Raw genomic sequence first — 26466 nt, forward strand, 5'->3', positions numbered from 1 at the left:
GAAAAGAAAGTTCTCAATCATATCGAGATATGAGTTTTATGTAACTGTGTTCTCGGCAAAGAAAAATGGACCACGCACATTCTCCCTTGAAATGCACAAAACACATTAAATTTTGGAGAGTCCCTCTTGTTGTGGACTGACAAGACAGGCAGTCCACAGTGACGGGTAACCGAAAAGCACGCGTTTAATTCACGCAGGCTTGCTTAAGTCTGAAACAGGATACGTAATGAATGCTATAAAGAAAAGTATGTAGCTGCTGGAATACTTAACTTTAATCCATCATTTGTATACAGCATTCTTGATGATACAAGTGAGACTCTCTCTAGAAATGTTTAATGGCGCCTTGCTAGGTCGTAGCCATGGACTTAGCTGAAGGCTATTCTAACTATCTCTCGGCTAATGAGAGAAAGGCTTCGTCAGTGTAGTCGCTAGCAAAGTCGTCGTACGACTGGGGCGAGTCCTAGTACGTCTCTCTAGACCTGCCGTGTGGTGGCGCTCGGTCTGCAATTACTGACAGTGGCGACACGCGGGTCCGACATGTACTAATGGACCGCGGCCGATTTAAAGCTACCACCTAGCAAGTGTGGTGTCTGGCGGTGACACCACACCTCTCATGTTGTACAACTTCGTGGTTATTCTGTACCCCATATTCTCAGATTATGACGATTCACCTTCGTATTTAAATGGATTGTTGCCTCGTCACTAAACACTAAGCGTAGAGGAAATATATGATCCTCCATCTTTCCAAGAACGAAATTACGGAACTCCACGAGATGTTGCTTGTCACCTTTGTAGCGAAATGAGATTTCTTCTCTTTGCTGTCGAACATGAAATGACGAGCAGATGACTGATGAGATTGCCCCACGTTAGGAACCAATAATTCATTGATTTAATAATTAAATGAAATCAAACACAAAGGGTACGAAATTAAGGGGTTAATGTATGAATGTAAAAGGTTACTTATGTGATTAAAACAAAAAGAAATGTATTTATTTTCTTCCTGTTTACACAAACCAAATCAAAATTATAAATCCCAGGACGATTTGACTGGGCGCGGACACGACTCGGTTATTAAGGGGAAGGAGGAGGGTAAGAACCGTGTCACCATTATTCGTTATCGTTCGTTGCTGTCGGCGGCAGGCACTGCGTCGTTTCGGCGCGTCGCCTTGGAGCTGTGTGGCGCGAGTCGGCTGTCCCCATGAGCAATCGCGGCTTTGCGGCGAGACCCAGCTATGATCTCCGCGTTATCTGCTGGTTGCCGGTTGCGTGGCCGAAGCTGTGTTATCACGGTGTCGGAAGGCGGATGCTAGCAATGGGTGCAAGAGCACCGATGTCCTCTCGCTTCCGAGGTGTCTCCATGACTCTCTCCCTCGCTTCTCCTCCCTCTCTCAGCTCAACTCCTCTTCGGAATACTGTTCCTTTCGGCGTTGTCATTGGTGAACAAAATTTTCGATGCAGCCCAGTGACAGATCACCGTTAATTAGCCACGCCTCTCCGTGCGGGGTGGAAATTTCCTGGCGTGGCTGGCGTGTGCCTCGTGAATCGGCATCTTTCTCACGATTTCACATTCTTAAGCTGTCTTCCTGCATTCCGAGGCTGTAGTGAGAGCAGCTAGAACGCTTCTTTTTAATCGCCCTCTCGGCGTCCGGCTTGGACAGACTCATATTTGCCTTTGTCTCAAAATTTGACGGCATCCATGATTTATAAGGAATGTCCTTAGTGTCGAGAAAAGCATCTTCTTATGAATGCTGACTTCTTTCGCACGCTTCCCTGCACCAATTCCCCGCACTTTGTGTGTGCTCCTCGCTGTGCCCTTGGGGTGCTGGAATCGTTGGCACATTCCTGCTTTCCAAGGCAGGTCGGAAGAACTCACATGCTTTCTCTCGTACATTCTTGGCGTTCCATCTACGACTACGTCTACATCTACATTTATACTCCGCAAGCCACCAAACGGTGTGTGGCGGAGGGCACTTTACGTGCCACTGTCATTACCTCCCTTTCCTGTTACAGTCGCGTATGGTTCGCGGGAAGAACGACTGCCGGAAAGCCTCCGAGCAAGCTCGAATCTCTCTAATTTTACATTCGTGATCTCCTCGGGAGGTATAAGTAGGGGGAAGCAATACATTCGATACCTCAACCAGAAACGCACCCTCTCGAAACCTGGACAGCAAGCTACACCGCGATGCAGAGCGCCCTCTCTTGCAGAGTCTGCCACTTGTGTTTGCTAAACATCTCCGTATCGCTATCACGCTTACCAAATAACCCTGTGACGAAACGCGCCGCTCTTCTTTGGATCTTCTCTATCTCCTCCGTCAACCTGATCTGGTACGGATCCCACACTGATGAGCAATACTCAAGTATAGGTCGAACGAGTGTTTTGCGAGCCACCTCCTTTGTTGGTGGACTACATTTTCTAAGGACTCTCCCAATGAATCTCAAACTGGCACCCGCCTTACCAACAATTAATTTTATGTGATCATTCCACTTCAGATAGTTCCGTACGCATACTCCCAGATATTTTACAGAAGTAACTACTACCAGAGTTTGTTCCGCTATCATATAATCATACAATAAAGGATCCTTCTTTCTATGTATTCACAATACATTACAATTGTCTATGTTAAGGGTCAGTTGCCAGTCCCTGCACCAAGTGCCTATCCGCTGCAGATCTTCCAGCATTTCGCTGCAAGTTTCTAATGCTGCAACTTCTCTGTGTACTACAGCACCATCCGCGAAAAGCCGCATAGAATTTTCGACACTACCTACTAGGTCATTTATATATATTGTGAAAAGCAATAGTCTTATAACACTCCCCTGTGGCACGCCAGAGGTTACTTTAACGTCTGTAGACGTCTCTCCATTGAGAACAACATGCTGTGTTCTGTTTGCTAAAAACTCTTCAATCCAGCCACACAGCTGGACTGATACTCTGTAGGCTCTTACTTTGTTTATCAGGCGACAGTGCGGAACTGTATCGAACACCTTCCGGAAGTCAAGGAAAATGGCATCTACCTGGGAGCCTGTATCTAATATCTTCTGGATCTCATGAACAAATGAAGCGATTTGGTTCTCACACGATCGCTGTTTCCGGAATCCATGTTGATTCCTACAGAGTAGATTCTGGGTTTCCGGAAATGACATGATACGCGAGCAAGAAGCATGTTCCAAAATTCTACAAGAGACCGACGTCAGTGATACAGGCCTATAGTTTTGCGCATCTGCTCGACGACCCTTCTTGAAAACTGGGACTACCTGTGCTCTTTTCCAATCATTTGGAACCTTCCGTTCCTCTAGAGACTTGCCGTACACGGCTGTTAGAAGGGGGACAAGTTCTTTCGCGTACTCTGTGTTGAATCGAATTGGTATCCCGTCAGGTCCAGTGGACTTTCCTCTGTTGAGTGATTTCAGTTGCTTTTCTATTCCTTGGACACTTACTTCGATGTCAGCCATTTTTCGTTCGTACGAGGATTTAGAGAAGGAACTGCAGTGCGGTCTTCCTCTGTGAAACGGCTTTGGAAAAAGGTGTTTAGTATTTCAGCTTTACGCGTGTCATCCTCTGTTTCAATGCCATCATCATCCCAGAGTGTCTGGATATGCTGTTTCGAGCCACTTACTGATTTAACGTAAGACCAGAACTTCCTAGGATTTTCTGTCAAGTCGGTATATAGAATTTTACTTTCGAATTCACTGAACGCTTCACGCATAGCCCTCCTTACGCTAACTTTGACATTGTTTAGCTTCTGTTTGTCTGAGAGGTTTTGGCTGCGTTTAAACTCGCAGTGAAGCTCTCTTTGCTTTCGCAGTAGTTTCGTAACTTTGTTGTTGAACCACGGTGGGTTTTTCCCGTCCCTCACAGTTTTACTCGGCACGTACCTGGCTAAAACGCATTTTACGATTGCTTTGAACTTTTTCCATAAACACTCAACATTGTCAGTGTCGGAACAGAAATTTTCGTTTTGATCTGTTAGGTAGTCTGACATCTGCCTCCTATTACTCTTGCTAAACAGATAAACCTTCCTCCCTTTTTCATATTCCTATTTACTTCCATATTCAGGGATGCTGCAACGACCTTATGATCAGTGATTCCCTGTTCTGCGCTTACAGAGTCGAAAAGTTTGGGTCTGTTTGTTATCATTAGGTCCAAGATGTTATCTCCACGAGTCGGTTCTGTTTAATTGCTCGAGGTAATTTTCGGATAGTGCACTCAGTATAATTATAATGGCTGCAGGTGTCCATCAGTTCTCGGCCCGCTTCTCATGCTGAGACAGACCCTTCGCAACGTGTCCGTCCTCGAGCGAGGCGAGGGCGTCTACCCGGCTTCTCGCTGTGGTTTTCAGAATGTCTGCAGTGTCCTCTCTTCGGGGGATCGCCTGTCGGTTTCCCTGGCCGTGGTCGGGCGTATTACCCGTTCATGAAGAGCTTGCAGTAGCTGAATGTTGTATGGTTTCATGTGTAAACGACGACGCAACGCATGCCAGACAGTCATCAGGGGCATGTTGAACTGTCGAGCTGCACAGCGAATGGATTTCTGCGAACTCCTTGTGAAACTATGGCGGAAGTGTTCGACGTCTGTGTCAGACACTTGGGGACGGCCCGGCGATTTCCCTTTTCACAAACAACTGTTCCTTGGAATTGTTCATGCCATCGTCTAATGCTCTGCGCTGTAGGAGTATCCACACCATACCTAGTACGAAAGTCACGCTGAACAGTTATTGCTGACCCGCACTCCGCGAAACGTGGAACACAGAATGCTTTCTGTTGTCCCGACATCATTTTTACCAGAACTGAAATGGGCGCTCTCTGCTGCTGCCTAGTGGGGACCATGTAAAACACGAGAGTTTGCTCTTTCCAACAATACATTGTTCACGCACATATCTCAAATAACATCTACATCTACATCTACATACATACTCCGCAATCCACCATACGGTGCGTGGCGGAGGGTACCTCGTACAACTAGCATCTTCTCTCCTTGTTCCATTCCCAAACAGAAGGAGGGAAAAACGACTGCCTATATGACTCTGTACGAGCCCTAATCTCTCTTATCTTTGTCGTCTTTCCGCGAAATGTAAGTTGGCGGCAGTAAAATTGTACTGCAGTGAGCCTCAAATGCTGGTTCTCTAAATTTCCTCAGTAGCGATTCACGAAAAGAACGCCTCCTTTCCTCTATAGACTCTCACCCAAGTTGCTGAAGCATTTCAGTGACACTCGCGTGATGATCAAACCTACCAGTAACAAATCTAGCAGCCCGCCTCTGAATTGCTTCTATGTCCTCCCCCAATCCGACGTGATAGGGATCCCAAACTCTGGAGCAGTACTCAAGAATACGTCGTATTAGTGTTCTATAAGCGGTCTCCTTTACAGATGAACCACTTCTTCCCAAAATTCTACCAATGAACCTAAGACGACTATCCACCTTCCCCACAACTGCCATTACATGCTTGTCCCACTTCATGTCGCTCTGCAATGTTACACACAAATATTTAATCGACGTGACTGTGTCAAGAGCTGCACTACTAATGGAGTATTCAAACATTACGGGATTCTTTTTCCTACTCATCTGCATTAATTTACATTTATTTATATTTAGAGTTAGCTGGCATTCTTTACACCAATCACAAACCCTGTCCAAGTCATCTTGTATCCTCCTGCAGCCACTCAACGACGACACCTTCCCGTACACCACAGCATCATCAGCAAAAAGCCGCACATTGCTATCCACCCTATCCAAAAGATCATTTATGTAGACAGAAAACAACAGCGGACCTACCACACTTCCCTGGGGCACTCCTGATGATACCCTCACCTCCGATGAACACTCACCATCGAGGTCAACGTACTGGGTTCTATTACTTAAGAAGTCTTAGAGCCACTCACATACTTGGGAACCAATCCCATTTGCTCGTACCTTAGTTAGGAGTCTGCAGTGGGGCACCGAGTCAAACGCTTTCCGGAAGTCAAGGAATATGGCATCCGTCTGATTCCCTTCATCCATGGTTTACAAGATATCATGTGAAAAAAGGGCGAGTTTGCGTTTCGCAGGAGCGATGCTTTCTAAAGCTGTGCTGATACATGGACAGCAACTTCTCTGTCTCAAGAAAATTCGTTATATTCAAACTGAGAATATGATCGAGAATCCTGCAACAAACCGACGTTAAGGATATTGGTCCGTAATTTTGAGGATCCGTCCTTCTAACCTTTGTATATACAGGCGTCTCCTCCGCTATTTCCAGTCATTCGGGACTTTACGTTGGGCAAGAGATTCGCGATAAATGCAAGCTAAGTAAGGAGCCAATGCAATAGAGTACTCTCTGTAAAACCGAACTGGAATCCCATCAGGACCTGGCGATTTATTTATTTTCAACCCATTCAGCTGCTTCACAACACCAGGGATGTCTATCACTATGTCCTCCATACGAGAATCTGTAAGAGACTTTTAAAATCGGAAGATTCTTTTTGATACACCCTGCATTGAGGGATACGCACCATATGATCCGACGGCAAACCCGAGTAATGTATTTACATGAACGAGACAGTTGCAGGCTTTCGTAAAACATCGAATACGATGAACGATATCGAGTTCCTTGTTGTGCAGCCGAGATGTAACGCCGCTCTCGCCTGTTGGGCAGGGTGTTCTGGCGGGTGGCGGTGGTGCTGGCGCTGCTGGCGGTCGTTCTGTGGGCCGAGCTGCTGCTGATCGACCTGTCCCACTCACGGCCGCAGCCCATGATGCTGCCGCCGCTCTACACGTCTGACTCGGGTGGCGCCCCCCAGCGGCCAGTCAGTGGGGACACCAACATCTTCTTCATAGAGCCCACGTGCATCTTCGAGGTGCGTCGCCTCCCATGTCCGTAGGCAAGCTAATTTGTGTTGATTCTTCCATGTTTCCCAATACTGCAGAATATTTATTTATTTATTTAACCTGATCAGATTAGGGCCATCAGGCCCTCTCTTACATCGGACCAGTGTTCCACACATGCAGCATTTCACATATCAGAGTTACATCATGACAATAGTTTAAATAAGAAAATTAGATTACTCGAGTGACAATATGAATAAAGAGGTATGACTAAGACCTAATAAAGTAAATGCTGGCATTATTTTTACAACAGGTGCTATACAAACAAATTATGATAAAAGCAATAATAATAACAGTAAAAAAATCAAATAATAATGATAAACATGAGAAAAATTGGCAATAGTAATGAAGATTTGTGCAGATGTACATTAATATCTTGGTGTGTAAAATAGATGTTTACTAGTATAGCGAGTTTTGGGGAAGGGAGATTTAAGGAGGGGGAAAAATGGTAGTAATGAGGTGAAGTGCATTCATGTACAGAGGGAGACATTACTGTTGCTTAAGTTGATACGTCACTAACTGTTATTTGAAGCTGGACATGTAATTAAGTTCCTTAACATAACGGGGGAGGTTATTCCAGAGTCGGGTTCCCGCTACTGTAAAGGACTTGGAGAAGGTGACTGAGCGATGCAGTGGAACAGAGAGGATTTTATTATGATGGGAACGTGTGTTTCTGTCATGTTGTTCCGACATAAACGTTAAGGACGAGGAGAGATATGAGCGACAATGTACATTTGTAAGGCAGTAGATGAGACAGAGTGTATGGAAATCTCTGCGTTTGTCTGCACGCACCCAGGACAATTTTGCATATGCTGGTAAAATGTGATCAAAAAGTCGAACGTCAAAGATATATCGGACGCAGGCATTCATAACCAGTTCCAGACGTCGCGAATTTTCCTGAGAGAGGCCTTGTAGGATAATATCGCCGTAGTCAACGATTGGGAGTATAAGCATTTGTACTAATTTCTTTTTCAGATCGAAAGAGAAGAGTTTTTTATACTTTTGTAAGACATGAAGGGATGCTGATGCTTTTTTACACACTGCAGTTACGTGCTCTGTCCAATTTAGACTTTCTTCTATTATTACTCCCAAACTCTTTGCTGATGGAGAGAAGTTATTGTTTGTTCCATTATATATATATATATATATATATATATATATATATATATATATATTCAAATTTCAAAGCAATCAGTCAAAAATTTCCAGAGTTTTTCGCTTAGGGACATTTACAGTTTCTATTTATGTACAAACATAGATGTCCGTTTCTTCAAATCTCAAACCTCCGAAAGTTCTTCATGGATTGCTTTGAAATTTTGATGCAACATTGCATTGGAATACGCAAGTGTTTTATATACCCACTGGAACGCCATCTGGTATATATGTAATATGTATGTAATAAATTGGGAAATGTTATGAAACGTAAATGTTGATTTCTTCAAAATCGTTAGTCTCCAAATGTTCTTGATCGATTGCTTCGACATTCTGGCACAATGTTGAATTCTGATACGGGCGTGTTTTGATGTACCTAGCTCTTTAAGATATGTTTATTTTTAATACATATACGTAATAAATATATGTGTGTAGTACGTAAAGGGAAACATTGTTACCGAACATCTCAAAATGCACCTTTCCAATTTACGTCAAATTTTGACAAATTACTGTTATAAACGTTTAGGCACATATAGATTATCCACTTTGTAATATATAAATTTGTATATAAAATATACACTAGCGTAGAGGGGTGACCGAACAGGAAGTTGTATTTACGGCTCATTGGTTTATTATTAGAGTACTACTACGAAATCTGAAATTACAATAACAATAAACAAGGCTCAAGTTCAGAGAGAAGGAGGGAAAAGAAGATGCACAGTGGTGTGGAAGGAAATCGACAACGAAAAGAGAAGGAAGAGATGTACAGAGAGAGAGCGCAGGAGGAGATGGAGAGAGAGAGAGAGAGAGAGAGAGAGAGAGAGAGAGAGAGAAAATGGGAGGAGGAGATGGACAGAGAGAGGGTGAGGAGGTGATGGGCAGAGAGAGTGTGAGGAGGTGACGGACAGACTGAGGGGGAAGGAGCAGGAGATAGACAAAGGAAGGAGGAGAGGGAGATGGACAGACACAGGGGAGAGAAGGAGATTAGGATGTATATCTAATTCCCATACATTTTAGAAACGTGTGCTTTCTCTTTTCTCTTTTTTCAGTTTTAGTATACTGAGCTACAACAAAGAGTGGCCAGGTTCAGCTAGTGTATATAAGTAACAATGTAAATATTCATTTCTTCAAAATCGCATATCTCCGAAAGTTCTTCACCGATTGCTTTGAAATTTTGACACAACGTTGCATTCGAATATTATTGTGTTTCTGTATACGTATTGGAGCGCCGTGTAATATATAAATACGCGTATACTGTATGTAAAGAGGATACGTTGTTAACAAAAATCTCAGATTCGTTTATTCAAAATATTAAATCTTCGGAAGTTCTTCACCAATTCCTTTGAAATTTTGACACAACGTCGCATTCGGATATGCGCGTGTTTCATATACCAACTGGAACGCCATATGCTATATAACTACACTCCTGGAAATTGAAATAAGAACACGGTGAATTCATTGTCCCAGGAAGGGGAAACTTTATTGACACATTCCTGGGGTCAGATACATCACATGATCATACTGACAGAACCACAGGCACATAGACACAGGCAACAGAGCATGCACAATGTCGGCACTAGTACAGTGTATATCCACCTTTCGCAGCAATGCAGGCTGCTATTCTCCCATGGAGACGATCGTAGAGATGCTGGATGTAGTCCTGTGGAACGGCTTGCCGTGCCATTTCCACCTGGCGCCTCAGTTGGACCAGCGTTCGTGCTGGACGTGCAGACCGCGTGAGACGACGCTTCATCCAGTCCCAAACATGCTCAATGGGGGACAGATCCGGAGATCTTGCTGGCCAGGGTAGTTGACTTACACCTTCTAGAGCACGTTGGGTGGCACGGGATACATGCGGACGTGCATTGTCCTGTTGGAACAGCAAGTTCCCTTGCCGGTCTAGGAATGGTAGAACGATGGGTTCGATGACGGTTTGGATGTACCGTGCACTATTCAGTGTCCCCTCGACGATCACCAGTGGTGTACGGCCAGTGTAGGAGATCGCTCCCCACACCATGACGCCGGGTGTTGGCCCTGTGTGCCTCGGTCGTATGCAGTCCTGATTGTGGCGCTCACCTGCACGGCGCCAAACACGCATACGACCATCATTGGCACCAAGGCAGAAGCGACTCTCATCGCTGAAGACGCCACGTCTCCATTCGTCCCTCCATTCACGCCTGTCGCGACACCACTGGAGGCTGGCTGCACGATGTTGGGGCGTGAGCGGAAGACGGCCTAACGGTGTGCGGGACCGTAGCCCAGCTTCATGGAGACGGTTGCGAATGGTCCTCGCCGATACCCCAGGAGCAACAGTGTCCCTAATTTGCTGGGAAGTGGCGGTGCGGTCCCCTACGGCACTGCGTAGGATCCTACGGTCTTGGCGTGCATCCGTGCGTCGCTGCGGTCCGGTCCCAGGTCGACGGGCACGTGCACCTTCCGCCGACCACTGGCGACAACATCGATGTACTATGGAGACCTCACGCCCCACGTGTTGAGCAATTCGGCGGTACGTCCACCCGGCCTTCCGCATGCCCACTATATGCCCTCGCTCAAAGTCCGTCAACTGCACATACGGTTCACGTCCACGCTGTCGCGGCATGCTACCAGTGTTAAAGACTGCGATGGAGCTCCGTATGCCACTGCAAACTGGCTGACACTGACGGCGGCGGTGCACAAATGCTGCGCAGCTAGCGCCATTCGACGGCCAACACCGCGGTTCCTGGTGTGTCCGCTGTGCCGTGCGTGTGATCATTGCTTGTACAGCCCTCTCGCAGTATCCGGAGCAAGTATGGTGGGTCTGACACACCGGTGTCAATGTGTTCTTTTTTCCATTTCCAGGAGTGTATATCTATTAGAGATACAATAAGTAATAATGTTATATATGTATATATAAATATAATATGGCGTTCTTGTAAGTATATAGAAACATGTGTGTATCCAGTACAACGTTGAATAAAAATTTAAAAGAGATCGGTGAAGAGCTTTCGGAGAATTAAGATTTTGAACTAACGAACATGTGATTGTTTCCAACAATTTACCCCCTTTATATATTATATACATATTTACGTACAATATGACGCTTCAGTAGGCATATAAAAACATGTGCGTAGTCGGATGCAGTGTTATGTCAAAATTTCAAAGCAATTGGTGAAGAACTTTTTGAGACTTAAGATTTTGAACAAACAAACATTTACACCTAAATATACAAAAATGTAAGTGTTCATGTGCTGAAAATCTTAAACCTCTGAAAATTCTCTACCGATTGCTTCGAAATTTTGACTCAATGTTACGTTCTAATACTTGCGGGTTTTTATATACCTGTATTTCAAAATATATGTGATATATAAATCAACATGTAATGTATCTACATCTACATGGATACTCTGCAAATCACACTTAAGTGCCTAGCACAGGGTTCATTGAACCACCTTCACAATTCTCTATTATTCCAATCTCGTATAGCGCGCGGAAAGTACGAACATCTATATCTTTCCGTACGAGCTCTGATTTCCCTTATTTTATCGTGGTGATTGTTTCTCCTTATGTAGGTCGGTGTCAACAAAATATTTTCACATTCAGAGGCGAAAGTTTGTGTTTGGAATTTCGTGAGAAGATTCCGTCGCAACGAAAAACGCCTTTCTTTTAATGATGTACAGCCCAAATCCTGTATCATTTCTGTGACACTCTCTCCCATATTTCGCGATAACACAAAAAATGCTGCCCTTTTATGAACTTTTTCGATGTACTCCGTCAGTTCTATCTGATAAGGATGCCACATCGCGTAGCAGTATTCTAAAAGAGTACGGACAAGCGTAGTGTAGGCAGTCTCTTTAGTAGGTCTGTTACATTTTCTAAGTGTCCTGCCAATAAAACGCGGTCTTTGGTTAGCCTTCCCCACAACATTTTCTATGTGTTCCTTTCAATTTAAGTTGTTCGTAATTGTAATACGTAGGTATTTAATTGAACTTAGATTAGACTGATTTATCGTGTAACCGAAGTTTAACGAATTCCTCTTAGCACTCATGCGGATGACGTCACACTTTCCGTTATTTAGGCTCAACTGCCAATTTTTGCACCATTCAGATCTTTTGATGACTTTATTAGTCGATAAACGACTAAACCCATGTTGACTGTGTGTCAATGGACAGTTTTCTTCGAGGTAAGTCATGATGTTTGAACACAATATATGTTCCAAAATCCTGCTGCATATCGACGTTAACGATATGGGCCTGTGATTTAGTGGATTACTCCTACAATCTTTCTTGAATATTGGTGTCACCCGTGTAACTTTCCAGTATTTGGGTACGGGTCTTTCGTCGAGCGAACGGTTGTATCATCATCATCATCTTGGACAGTTTCCAGCCACTGGCTGGGTCTGTCGGGAACACAAGCCTCTCCATCGTGTTCTGTCTTTCCACCATTCCCCCTCTTCCACCTTCGTCCAGTTCTCTCCTCTTCTCGTCACACATTCCTTCACTCCCTTCACCCATCTATCTCTTGGTCTTCCTCTGGGCCTCTTCCCCTCCAGTTGCAGATCAAACATCGTCTTTGGAATTCTTCCCTTATCCATTCTCTTCATGTGTCCATACCACTGCAGTCTTGATTTTTCTATCCTGTCCTGTACTGGTTCCTCCTTTAGTCTTTCCCTCACATACACATTTCGCAATCTGTCTCGTCTTGTTACACCCAACCTGCTCCTCTGGAACTTCATTTCGCTAGCCTGTATTCTACTTTTGTCTCTTTTGTGCATTACCCAGGTCTCACTTCCGTATGCCAATATGGGGACAAAGTAGGTTCGGTATATAATTCCCTTGGATTTCTGTGGCACCTCCTTGCTCCAAATAAGCCCCCTAATGCAGGCTAACGGTTGTATATGATTGTTAAATATGGAGCTAATGCATCAGCATACTCCGAAAGGAACCTAATTGGTTTACAGTCTGGACCAGAAGACTTGCTTTTATTAAGTGATTTGAGTTGTTTCACTACTTCGAGGATATTTACTTCTACGTTACTCATGTTGGCAGCTGTTCTCGGTTCGAATTTTGGAATATTTACTTCGTCTTCTTTTGTGAAGGTATTTCGGAAACCTGTGTTTAGTAACTCTGCTGTGGCAGCACTGTCTTCGATAGAATCTCCATTGCTATCGCGCAGAGAAGGCATTGATTGTTTCTTGCCGTTAACATACTTCACATACGAACAGAAACTCTTTGGATTTTCTGCCAGGTTTCGAGACAAGTTTCATTGTGGAAACTGTTATAAGCATCTCGCATTGAAGTCCGCACTAAATTTCGAGCTTTTGTAAAAGATCTCCAATCTTGGGGATTTTGCTTCTATTTAAATTTGGCATGTTTATTTCGTTGTTTCAGCAACAGTGTTCTAACCCGTTTTGTGTACCAAGGAGGATCAGCTCCGTCGTTTATTAATTTATTAGGTATAAATCTCTCAATTGCTGCAGATACCATATCTTTTAATTCAAGCCATATCTGGTCTACGCTTATATTATTAATTTGAAATGAGTGGAGATTGTCTCTCAGGAAGGCGTTAAGTGAATTTTTATCTGTTTTATTTTTTTATTTTTGGATAGTTATATTTTTGGCTTATTTTTCGAGGATTTGGGATTACAGAATTCAATCTCGCTACGACAACCATGTGCTAACTAATCCCTGTATCGGTTTTGATGCTCATTATTAACTCAGGATTATTTGTCACTAAGAGTTCAAGTGTGTTTTCACAACTATTCGCATGGGCTCATGAACTAACTGCTCGAAATAATTTTCTGAGAATGCGTTTAGCACAATTTCGGATGGTATTTTATGCGTGCCTCCGGAATTATACATGTATTTTCGCTAACATATCGAAGGTAAATTAAAGTCACCACCAACTATTATCGAATGAGTCGGGTACGTGTTTGAAATCAAACTCAACCTTTCTTTGAACCTTTCAGCAACTGTATCATCTGAATTGGGAGGTCGGTAAATGGATCCAATTATTATTTTATCCGATTGCCAACAATGACCTCTGCCCATACCAACTCACAGGAAGTATCTGCTTCAATTTCGCGACAAGTTAAACTACTTCTAACAGCAACAAACACGCCACTACCAACCGTCTTTAGCCTATCCTTTCGGAACAACGTTAGGGTCTTCTCAAAAATTTCGGCTGACCATATATAAGGCTTTAGCCAGCTCTCAGTGCCTATAACGATTTGAGCATCAGTGCTTTCTATTAGCGCTTGGAGCTCTGGTACTTTCCCAACACAGCTACAACAATTTTACAACTGTTATACCAATGGTTCCTGTATCTACGTTCTTCCTGTGTTCGGCTTGCAACCTTTGTGACTGAAGCCCTTCTTGTGTTTTCCCGAGACCCTCTAACCTAAAAAACCGCCCAGTCCACGCTACAAGCCCCTGCTACCCGTGTAGCCGCCTCCTGCGTATAGTGGACACCTGACCTATTCAGCGGAACCCGAAACCCAACCACCCTTTGGCGCAAGTCGAAGAATCTGCAGCCTACACGGTCGCAGAACCGTCTGAGCCTCTGAGTCAGACCCTCCACTCGGCTATGTACCAGAGGTCCGCAATCGGTTCTGTCGACTATGCTGCAAATTGTCAGCTCTCCTTTCATCTTGCAAGCAAGTCTGGCAGCCTTTACCACTTCTGTTCGCCGCTCGAAACCAGATAGAATCTCTTCTGATCCAAAGTGACACACATCATTGTTACCGACGCGAGCAACTACCTGCAGCTGACTGAACCCTGTGCTCTTCATGGCATCTGGGAGGACCGTTTACACATCTGGGATGACCCCACCAGGTATGCAAACGGCGTTTTCTTTCCCTTCTTGTCAGCCAAGTCGCTAAGGGACCCCATAACGCACCTAACGTCGGAGCTCCCAACTACCAATAATCCCACGCTCTGTGATTGCCCGGATCTTGCAGTGTGTGTGATTTCCTCTGAATCAGGACAGGCGACAGCATCTGGCTCAGCGACAGTGTCAGCCACAGACAGCACCTGGAACCTGTTTGTCGGACAAACCGGGGAGGCCTTGCGTGCGGCAGCCTGGGATGTCTTTCGCCGCCTGCTTCGCCCCGGGGCGACCTCCCACTCGACCACAGGTGAGGGGTCAGCCTCAGTGCGAGCAGTAACTGGATTGGCCACCGTTGAGGACCGATCGGAGGACTCGAACGTGCTGGACGTCCGTTGGATCCCCACGGCCGGCCCACGACAGTGGTGCCCATCCATTGTAGCCTCAAGCTGTGTAACCGAAGCCATCGCAGCCTGAAGCTGAGAGCGAAGTGGCACACAACAATCACAGTCCCTGGAAAACTGAACTATGCAGATTACGGAATATCGGCACCTGCTGCGCAACTCTACTGTAGACCCTGACAAAATCGCAGGAACTGTATCTAATAATATGCAGATATTCATAAACCTAACCACCGAAGCACTCGCGTGAAACTAAATAACTCTCCCCTGTCACAAAATCGGTTTACTTTCCGACACAAACGAAAACGCGAGAACTGTGGCTATTAGATATTAAATTTACACGTAGAAACTCAAGAAACTAAACTATTAAAGCACACAGATGATATAATAAAATTCTCTCCTGGTTAGGAACTCGTAAATGTCACAAAAGCGGTTACTTCCCTGTTGCTGCGTATGTCTCGGTCGGCTACTACTGCCTGACACCTTGTTACCTTAAAGGTCTTAACTGGTTTACTTCAGATTTTTACACAATGCACTAATGAACATTCAGATGTACATACGCTATATAGTTTTAATATATAAAGTATGTATTTAACATGTACAGGAGGAAATGTTGTTGCCGAAAACGTCAATAAGTACTCGAACGACTTACTTTACTTTTTTACTCGTAATTGTAATAAACATTAGGACGCAATCGCTGTACAGGATGTTACCGTAAGAGCCTGCAAAAATTTAGCAGCACATAGAGAATGCTCCACTCAGAAATTTGAGATAGGAAACTTGGAGTCGGAGAAGCCAGCTTAAGGAGATAACAGGAATAAAATCACATTTCTGTGTACTTTTTTTTACTTCATTAGTTAACTGTAAAGACAATCACTGACACAATGAATGTACCATTTGTACTGTATCTTACAAAATGTTCTGAAACTGACGGCCACCCACCTCAATTTAAGCATGACATGGGCGAACAAGATTCTGACGCACCCTGACAAATATCCCTGGTGTGTTTCTAATCACATCACAGGCAGCTACAACTCTGGCAAATAACTTCAACTCCGAATCCACTGGGCTCTCAAACACAAGTGACTTTAGATATTACCATAGGAAATCATAAGGAGGATTCAGGTCATGTGACCTCGCAGGCCATGGAATAGAACCTTCCCTTCCAATCCGGCGACCAGGAAATACATTGCCGGTACTGCTCCATTCTACTGTACTGTACATCTCTGAATAGCACTGAATAATGAATGGGTTTGTAGTTGACTCATAGTATGTCCTATCATGGGACAATGTAGAAACGATATAACAGAGCCAGCTTATGGAGAAGTAAACAAAACCTGCATCATGACTTCCAGGTAATAAGGCTCGTTCTCCTTGTTTCCTTGTGGGAAATAAAGAATGTACGTGTAAATAAACAGCACAGTACGTGTAATGTTAGTTGTAAATAAGCTGGAAAACAGTAATGCTAGACAAAGCGATAGACAAGTTCACTTCCATATCTCCTTAAGCTGACTTCTCCGATCTCAGGTTCCCTATCTCATAATTGTTCAGTGGAGTATTCTCTATGTCCTGTTACATTTTTGGGCGGTCTTACGAAAACACCCTGTATATTTTTTACCTGATTTGCAAAAATGGGGCTTCAGTACGGTTATCTTCCAAGGGATGGTTTTGAAATTTAAATCTCTTAAAACCCTCTATTAGGGAGAGAGCGCCCCATAAAAAACATTATGCACCAAGTCCAAAGTCACCAAAACAATATAAAAAACCTGAGGTAAAACCAATAAAATCAACGAATACAAAACTTCCACAGACCACACATTATGTCAAACCTGCGCACTATGCAAGACGCTTATGGACGCCAGATAAATAGCTGCTATAATAACAGCACTAAAGCAACTGTGACAATTTTGTTCAACAGAAGCGAAAGTTTCAGTTACGAGCTGTTTGCACACCAAGTGCCAATGTCCCACTAACTAATATTTACATTTTACAACAGTTGAAAAGTATTGTTCGGTATCGAGATTAACGTTAGGCTCAGGATTTATTTTTACAGCGTGGTTTTTATCTGATATGTTCGAGACTGGTGGTCACCACAAAAATTTCGAGGACGGTGGTCACATTTTTTTTCTGATATGACTAGAAAGAATTAAAACAGTACGTTGTTGAAGCAGTCAACGTTTTCTACGCTTTAACGCAAAAAGAAACCAAACATTAGGCTTAGGAACCCTGTGAAGCAAATTCTGTAAAGTGTCCTAAATCTTGGCAGGATAATGGGTGTGCCAAAGAGGACAGGTTCCCTACTTTTTTTTAAAAAGAACTTCCAGTAAGAAAATTAGAGGCGTCTAGCTTAGTATGAGCTTGTAGCTTCAACCGAAGAATGTGGAATCTCTTTCCAGTAATTCGACAACAGTTCTCGAAGGAAATAATTTTCCTCTCTATGAAATTAGCAACATTACTTCAGACCGTAGTCGAGATAGAACCGTTGCTAACTATGAACTAAGGAAAAAAAGATGCTGTGTGTAGAATGTAAGAAGTAGGCTCACTAATTATGCGCGCCAAGGCCAAATAACAGTTATACATGTGAGAATTGTGAGAGCGCTCTCGAAAGTGACATTTTTTTTCTATGTTTACCTAAATTCTATTTTAGGGTTTAATTTTGTCTTGAGTAACCTTTATCAGTATCGCTGTTTTATTTTTCTATTCTCAATAAACCCTTTTTTAAATAAATAATTTCTTTCTTTCTCAGCTAAATAACCCAGGACAAAAATCGCAATGTCGAAGCTTATCAATGTCTGTGACAACCAACCTGGAGTCGGGGCACGTTGCCACGAGAATTTACCCAGACAAAACTTCTTCCTTTTGATGCTGCATGGCCGCAGATCTGTGGGGAAAATAAAGGGTGATTCAAAATTCTTATTACAAGATTGTAGAGATTGTAGAGGATGAACTTTTGATAAGAAACCCATGACTGGAAATGTAGCGTTTGGATTGAAAACAAGCTTGAAGATGTGATTACTTTCACAGCTCCTACTTCATGCTAAACACAGTAATTGAGAAGTGGGCGCCGTCAGTAGTCCCTGCTGTAATTACGACTTCACATAGCATCTTCGACCACTACAACAACGGCTTTTAGTAATCAGTACGTTCGAAACTAGGCGAGTCGGCTGTAGTATCCGCTGATGCACTGCATTCTCGACTTTAAAGAGGATGTCCTTCGTCACGCAGAAGAGAATCCAAGGACAAGTACTCGGAACATTGTCCATGCCATGTGATCCTATAGCACCAGGACAGTGCTCATTGCCTCCGCTGTGTGATACTGTGAACCAGGAAATTTGAAAGTGATCCGATCATCAAACGGCTTTTACATCCCAACGATACATTTACAGTCGTGGGTTCGTCAGCAAAACTCATCTGCTAAGTCCCCTATACAGCTACTAGCAGTCTGTAACAGGAATATTGAATCGCCCTGAGTATCCGTACATATTACTAACTAGCTGTTTCCAGCCACGCATTGCTGTTGTTCACTCTAGTTAAAAGGAAAAGAAAGAAAAGAAAAGAGACAGCACACGTTTCTAATATGTATGGGAATTGTATATACGCCCTAATATCCTTCTCCTCCTCCCTCTGTTTTTGTCCACATCTTTCCCCTCTCATCTCTCGCTGCACCTGCCCCCTCTCTCCACCCCTCTCTCTGTCAATCGCCTCTGTTAGCTACACTACCTGTAGCATTTGCTAACTCCCACAGGGGTTCAGAGGATATGACGCATCCTCACTGAAAGTACCTAGAGCCATCCTTGCATATACAGGGTGGTCCATTGATCGTGACCGAGCCAAATATGTCACGAAATAAGCATCTAACGCAAAAACTACAAAGAACGAAACTTATCTAGCTTGAAGAGGGAAACAAGATGGCGCTACGGTTGGCCCGCTAGATGGCGCTGCCATAGGTCAAACTGATATCAACTGCGTTTTTTTTTTAAGTAGGAACCCCCGTTTTTAATTACATATTCGTGTAGTATTTAAAGAAATATGAATGTTTTAGTTGGAGCACTTTTTTCGCTTTGTGATAGATGGCGTTGTAAAAGTCAGAAACGTATAAGTACGTGGTGTCACGTAACATTCCACCAGTGCGGACGGTATTTGATTCGTGATACATTACCCGTGTTAAAATGGACCGTTTACTAATTGCGGAAAAGGTTGATATCGTGTTGATGTATGGCTATTGCGATCATAATGCCCAACGGGCGTATGCTATGTATGCTGCTCGTTATCCTGGACGACATCATCCAAGTGTCCGGACCGTTCGCAGGATAGTTAGATATTTTAGATCTGGTAGCCACGAACAGACCAGACCTCATCGACGGTGTCAGTGTTGAGACAGGGATTAGTGATCATGATGTTGTCATCACGACTATGGTTACGAAAGTTAAAAAGTCGGCCAAGAAGGCTAGGAGAGTATTCTTACTAGAAAGAGCAGATGAGCAGTTGGTAGCATCCCACTTAGTAAATGAATCGACTTCATTTACTTCCGGTACGATGGACGTGGAAGAATTATGGACAAATTTTAAACACATTTTAAATCACGCATTGGACAAGTACGTGCAGAAAAAGTGGGTTACGGACGGAAAAGACCCACCGTGGTTTAACAGCGCAATGCGGAGAATGCTCAGAAAACAAAGTCAGTTGCACTCGCGGTACAAGAAAGATCGGGAGAATGAGGACAGGCAAAAGTTAGTAGAGATTCGTGCTGCTGTAAAAAGAGCGATGCGCAAAGCATTCAACCACTACCACCGTCATAACTTAGCAAAAGATCTTGCTGAAAACCCAAGGAAATTCTGGTCTTACGTAAAATCGGTAAGCGGGTCAAAGGCTTCCATCCAGTCACTCACTGGTCAGTCTGGCCTGGCAACGGGAGACAGCAAATCGAAAGGCGAAATTTTAAATATAGCATTTGAGAAATCTTTCACGCAGGAGGATCGTGCAAACAGCCGCCGTTTGAGTCTCGTACAGATTCCCGTATGGAGGACATAGTGATAGAAATCCCTGGGGTTGTGAAGCAGCTGAATGGGTTGAAAATAAATAAATCGCCAGGTTCTGATGGGATTCCAATCCGGTTTTACATAAAGTACTCTACTGCATTGGATCCTTACTTAGCTTGCACTTATCGCGAATCTCTTGCCCAACGTAAAGTCCCGAGCGACTGGAAAAAAGCGCAAGTGACGCCTGTATATAAGAAGGTTAGAAGGACGGATCCTCAAAATTACAGACCAATATCCTTAACATCGGTTTGTTGCAGGATTCTCGAACATATTCTCAGTTAGAATGTGATGAAATTCCTTGAGGCAGAGAAGTTGCTGTCCATGCATCAGCATGGCTTTAGAAAGCATCGCTCCTGCGAAACGCATCTCGCCCTTTTTACACATGATATCTTGCGAACCATGGATGAACGGTATCAGACGGATGCCATATTCCTTGACTTCCAGAAATCGTTTGACTCGGTGCCCCACTGCAGACTCCTAACTAAGGTAAGAGCATATGGGATTGGTTCCCAAGTATGTGAGTGGCTCGAAGACTTCTTAAGTAATAGAACCCAGTACGTTGTAATCGATGGTGAGTGTTCATCGGAGGTGAGGGTATCATCTGGAGTGCCCCGGGAAGTGTGGTAGGTCCGCTGTTGTTTTCTCTCTACATAAATGATCTCTTGGATAGGGTGGATAGCAATGTGCGGCTGTTTGCTGATGATGCTGTGGTGTAAGGGAAGGTGTCGTCGTTGAGTGACTGCAAGAGGATACAAGATGACTTGGACAGGATTTGTGATTGGTGTAAAGAATTGCAGCTAACTCTAAATATAGATAAATGTAAATTAATGCAGATGAATAGACAAAAGAATCCTGTAATGTTTGAATACTCCATTAGTAGTGTAGCGCTTGACACAGTCACGTCGATTAAATATTTACGCGTAACATTGCAGAGCGATATGAAGTGGGACAAGCATGTAATGGCAGTTGTGGGGAAGGCGGATGGTCGTCTTAGGTTCATTGGTAGAATTTTGGGACGATGTGGTTCATCTGTACAGGAGACCGCTTGTAAAATAATAATACGACCTATTCGTGAGTACTGCTCGAGCGTTTGGGATCCCAATCAGGTCGGATTGGGGAGGAGATACAAGCAATTCAGAGTCGGGCTGCTAGATTTGTTACTGGTAGCTTTGATCACCACGCGAGTGTTACGGAAATGCTTCAGGAACTCGGGTGGGAGTGTCTAGAGGAAACGAGGCGTTCTTTTCGTGAATCGCTTCTGAGGAAATTTAGAGAACCAGTATTTGAGATTGACTGCAGTACAATTTTACTGCCGCCAACTTACATATCTCGGAAAGACCACAAAGATAAGATAAGAGAGATTAGGACTCGTACAGAGGCATACAGGCAGTCATTTTTCCTTCGTTCTGTTTGGGAGTGGAACAGGGAGAGAAGATGCTAGTTGTGGTACGAGGTACCCTCCGCCACGCGCCGTAGGGTGGATTGCGGAGTATGTACGTAGATGTAGATGTATATAGATGTAGTTACGTTGTTTAAGGAAACAGGAAGTGTTCAGCCACATGTGAAACGTCAACCATGACCTGCAACAAATGATGATGCCCAAGTAGGTGATTTAGCTGCTGTCGCGGCTAATCCGCACATCAGTAGCAGACAAATTGAGCGATAATCGGGAATCTCAAAAACATCGGTGTTGAGAATGCTACATCAACATCGATTGCACCCGTACCATATTTCTATGCACAAGGAATTGCCTAGCGACGACTTTGAACCTCGTGTACAGTTCTGACACTGGGCACAAGAGAAATTACGGGACGATGAAAGATTTCTTGCACGAGTTCTATTTAGCAACGAAACGTCATTCACCAACAGCGGTAACGTAAACCGGCAAAATATGCACTATTGGGCAACAGAAAATCCACGATGGCTGCGACAAGTGGAACATCTGCGACCTTGGCGGGTTAATGTAACGGAACAATCGAAATAAAATGTTTAAACGTACCTAAGTTCTGTATTTTAATTTAAAAACGCTACCTGTTACCAACTGTTCGTCTAAAATTGTTAGCCATATGTTTGTGACTATTATAGCGCCATCTATCACAAAGCGAAAAAAGTGCTCCAACTAAAACATTCATATTTCTTTACATACTACACGAATATGTAATTAATGACGGGGGTTCCTATTTACAAAAAAAAAACAACACCGTTGATATCCGTTTAACCTATGGCAGCGCCAGCTAGCGGGCCAACCATAGCGCCATCTGGTTTCCCCCTTCAAGCTAGACAAGTTTCGTTCTTTGTAGTTTTTTCGTTTGGCGCTTATTTCGTGAGATATTCGGCCCAGTCACTATCAATGGACCACCCTGTGTATAGGGTGTTAGGAAATTCCCGTTACAAACTTCTAGGTCTTGTAGAAGGGACTGAACACATGGCGTGTGTGTTCTTTGTGTATGGCAGGCTGCGTAATTGACTCGGTGTAATGTAAACAGCGATATTCGTGTCGGGAACAAGCTGACATGGTGTTTGTGTACGGCTATGCGAATAAAAATGGCCGAGAGGTAGCACAGCTGTACCAAAACAAGTACCTTCAAGGATACCAACATTTCAAGCCCTTTTGGGATGCTTATGCGATCATGGGTCCTTTCAGACAGACGAATGTAAAGAGAGGCGGCGGCCTGTGTGTGCACCAGATTTGGAGGACCAGGCTGTACAGGATATTGAGATTATTCCTATCACAATCTCCAGGCAAGTGGCCAGCCAGCATGTTCTAAGCCAAAGTACGATTATGTGCATCCCGAGTGACAACCGCTACTATCCCCATCACCTGCAATCGCACCAAGGCAATTTCAAACATCTTTTGTGATGTGGAATACGACGCAGCTCTGTACTGTGCTTTGGGACAATTTGTTGTCGTTACACACTCACACCATCCATTTATGGACACATGTTCATGAGACGGTTTTTCTTATATTTCCAGTCAGGAATCAGTCCCTGTAATTTGTTGGTTTTATAAGTGTTCACCCCATATAAATGGTGAAAGGTGTATACACTGTATTTGAAATGTGGTGTCCGTTTTGTCGGACATGTCCGATTTTGGCTCGTGGGCCAAGCCTAAGCCGAGTGCCAAAGGGCTCAGCCTGTTGGCACACTTCCCCCACCGCCGTGCTGCGCAGAGGGGGAAGAGGGGCAAACTGCGAACACGCTGCATTTAAAAGGGGATACATTCATACTGCATACGACTTGTTCTTATGCTTCACGTTTCTCAATAACACAGATCAGAAAATTAATTATTTTTAGCGCAATGAAGACATGGGCAACGGCCTTGCCGCAGTGGTTACTCCGGTTCCCGTTAGATCACCGAAGTTAAGCGCTGCCGGACGTGGTCTGCACTTGGATGGGTGACCATCCAGGCTGCCATGCGCTGTTGCCATTTTTCGGAGTGCACTCAGCCTCGCGATGCCAATTGAGGAGCTACTCGACCGAATAGTAGCGGCTCCGGTCAAGAATACCATCATAACGACCGGGAGAGCGGAGTGCTGACCCCACGCCCCTCCTAAACGCATCCTCCACTGAGGATGGTCCCGGTAGGCCACTCGTGGCCTGAAGACGGAGTGCTGAGTGCAATGAAGACATGTTACAATTTTTATCTGGTACAAACCGTCGTCAAACAGTCAGTCACAGACAATTTCAAAAAGTTTCACATTCAAGTTACAACGTAATCGTGATTTATTTAGTTTCATAATCGAAAAATGATCTTTCACACAAATATGTGAATATGTGAAATATGTCGAACAGATGTGCAGAACTATAGACCTATATCTCTAACGTCGATCAGTTGTAGAATTTTGGAACACGTATTGTGTTCGAGTATAACTCAGAGGGCCATAGACACGGGTTCACAGGTAGATGCCGTGTTTCTTGACTTCCGCAAGGCGTTCGATACAGTTCCCCACAGTCGTTTAATGAACAAAGTAAGAGCATATGGACTATCAGACCAATTGTGTGATTGGATTGAGGAGTTCCTAGATAACAGAACGCAGCATGTCATTCTCAATGGAGAGAAGTCCTCCGAAGTAAGAGTGATTTCAGGTGTGCCGCAGGGGAGTGTCGTAGGACCGTTGCTATTCACAATATACATAAATGACCTGGTGGATGACATCGGAAGTTCACTGAGGCTTTTTGCAGATGATGCTGTGGTGTATCGAGAGGTTGTAACAATGGATAATTGTACTGAAATGCAGGAGGATCTGCAGCGAATTGACGCATGGTGCAGGGAATGGCAATTGAATCTCAATGTAGACAAGTGTAATGTGCTGCGAATACACAGAAAGATAGATCCTTTATCATTTAGCTACAAAATAGCAGGTCAGCAACTGGAAGCAGTTAATACCATAAATTATCTGGGAGTACGCATTAGGAGTGATTTAAAATGGAATGATCATATAATGTTGATCGTCGGTAAAGCAGATGCCAGACTGAGATTCATTGGAAGAATCCTATGGAAATGCAATCCGAAAACAAAGGAAGTAGGTTATAGTACGCTTGTTCGCCCACTGCTTGAATACTGCTCAGCAGTGTGGGATCCGTACCAGATAGGGTTGATAGAAGATATAGAGAAGATCCAACGGAGAGCAGCGCCCTTCGTTACAGGATCATTCAGTAATCGCGAAAGCGTTACGGAGATGATAGATAAACTCCAGTGGAAGACTCTGCAGGAGAGACGCTCAGTAGCTCGGTACGGGCTTTTGTCAAAGTTTCGAGAACATACCTTCACCGAAGAGTCAACCAGTATATTGCTCCCTCCTACGTATATCTCGCGAAGAGACCATGAGGATAAAATCAGAGAGATTAGAGCCCACACAGAGGCATACCGACAATCCTTCTTTCCACGAACAATTCGAGACTGGAATAGAAGGGAGAACCGATAGAGGTACTCAAGGTACCCTCCGCCACACACCGTCAGGTGGCTTGCGGAGTATGGATGTAGATGTAGTAGATGTAGATGTATGTCGATAGGAATATTGTAGCACTTTTGTAGCCTCGTCATGGAGACTTGGAAAATCTACCTGAGAAAAGCAATGTAGACGTCGTGCACAGTTTAACGTAAAAAGATTTGTAATTAAAACTGTAATTAACTTGTAGGTAAAGCAGTTACTTCTGCAAATGCACAGGGGCGCTTTTAACTTAAAAGGCAACTGGTCTAGAAGCCACATGTAAGATTGACAGTGTCTTCGAAACATTTATAAAACTTTAGTTGTAATACTTGTAACACCAGAATGAATTCTTCAAACGTTGTGCTTTCTTCACCGCTAGCGAGCTTAGGGAGCTGGATCGTCTTCGTCATAATGTGTCCCTTCTACAATGCAGTTTTACTTTTAGATACATCCCCATCAAATCGGAAAGAAGTTACCTTGAAATGTCTTACATGGGAAGTGTACAATCAAGTCCACTTAAAATGCAAAGTCTGCTATACATTCTGGAAGTTCTAAGTTCCGTTCCTGCACTCCTTTTGCCTTCATAAATACGACAAAAGCGAAATTTAAATCGAAAATCATTCCAGGCACGTCCCTAGAATTAACAAACACACTTTGCAATAATATATGAAGTCTCCACACTCTTCGTACATTACTATTGAAAGCTGTTGCAACTGAAAATGGAGTAATGGGTGCGACTTCACAAATTTTACTGTTCGTACCAACTATTTCTTCTAGTGCTCCATATCTGCAAATTTAGCACGAAGTGCTTATTGATGTGCAGAACAATGAATCTCGTCTGTCGATAGTGGTAATTTTTTGCTCTTTTATTGTCCTCTAAAAGTCTAAATTCTTCCTCCATGGTACTATAATGTTGGTTTCGCAGCAAATAAGCACTCTCCGTCGCTTATGAGGACTGAGAATTCTCTTCCCTCTCTTCTGTCATCCCCGTTCATTTTAAAAGACTGTGACAATAAATTGCTAGACTGTCTCTTTTTGTCCAAACAGCCACTGGATCTGTAAACGTCCTTCATACCACGGACAAACAGCGAAGAATAAACAGGTCGCTGACACCACGATTCTGCCGAACTGAGGGAGTTGTGCCGACCGCAAAATGCCGCACCGCAATGCTAAATGAAATTTCACGCTGATCCGGGTACTTCCGAGAAGGACCGAACAAAGCCGAGTGACAAGCCGGGTCTTGACCCGCCCGCGGTCCGCCCACGCCGCACGCGTGAACTTTG

General features: G+C 43.9%; 1 protein-coding gene and 1 pseudogene across 1 annotated transcript in view; both read left to right on the top strand.

Moving 5' to 3' along the window:
* LOC126152812 (uncharacterized) overlaps positions 1–26466 on the top strand; it is a 159600-nt gene that overhangs the window by 85901 nt on the left and 47233 nt on the right. Inside the window, exon 2 of the mRNA XM_049916030.1 lies at positions 6630–6831. Within this exon, the coding sequence (XP_049771987.1) occupies positions 6630–6831 (202 nt within the window). The remainder of the gene's footprint in view (positions 1–6629; positions 6832–26466) is intronic.
* On the top strand, positions 23562–23679 carry LOC126164286 (5S ribosomal RNA; annotated as a pseudogene).

The sequence above is a fragment of the Schistocerca cancellata genome, chromosome 2 (assembly GCF_023864275.1).
Source record: "Schistocerca cancellata isolate TAMUIC-IGC-003103 chromosome 2, iqSchCanc2.1, whole genome shotgun sequence".
NCBI classification, from domain to species: Eukaryota; Metazoa; Arthropoda; class Insecta; order Orthoptera; family Acrididae; genus Schistocerca; species Schistocerca cancellata.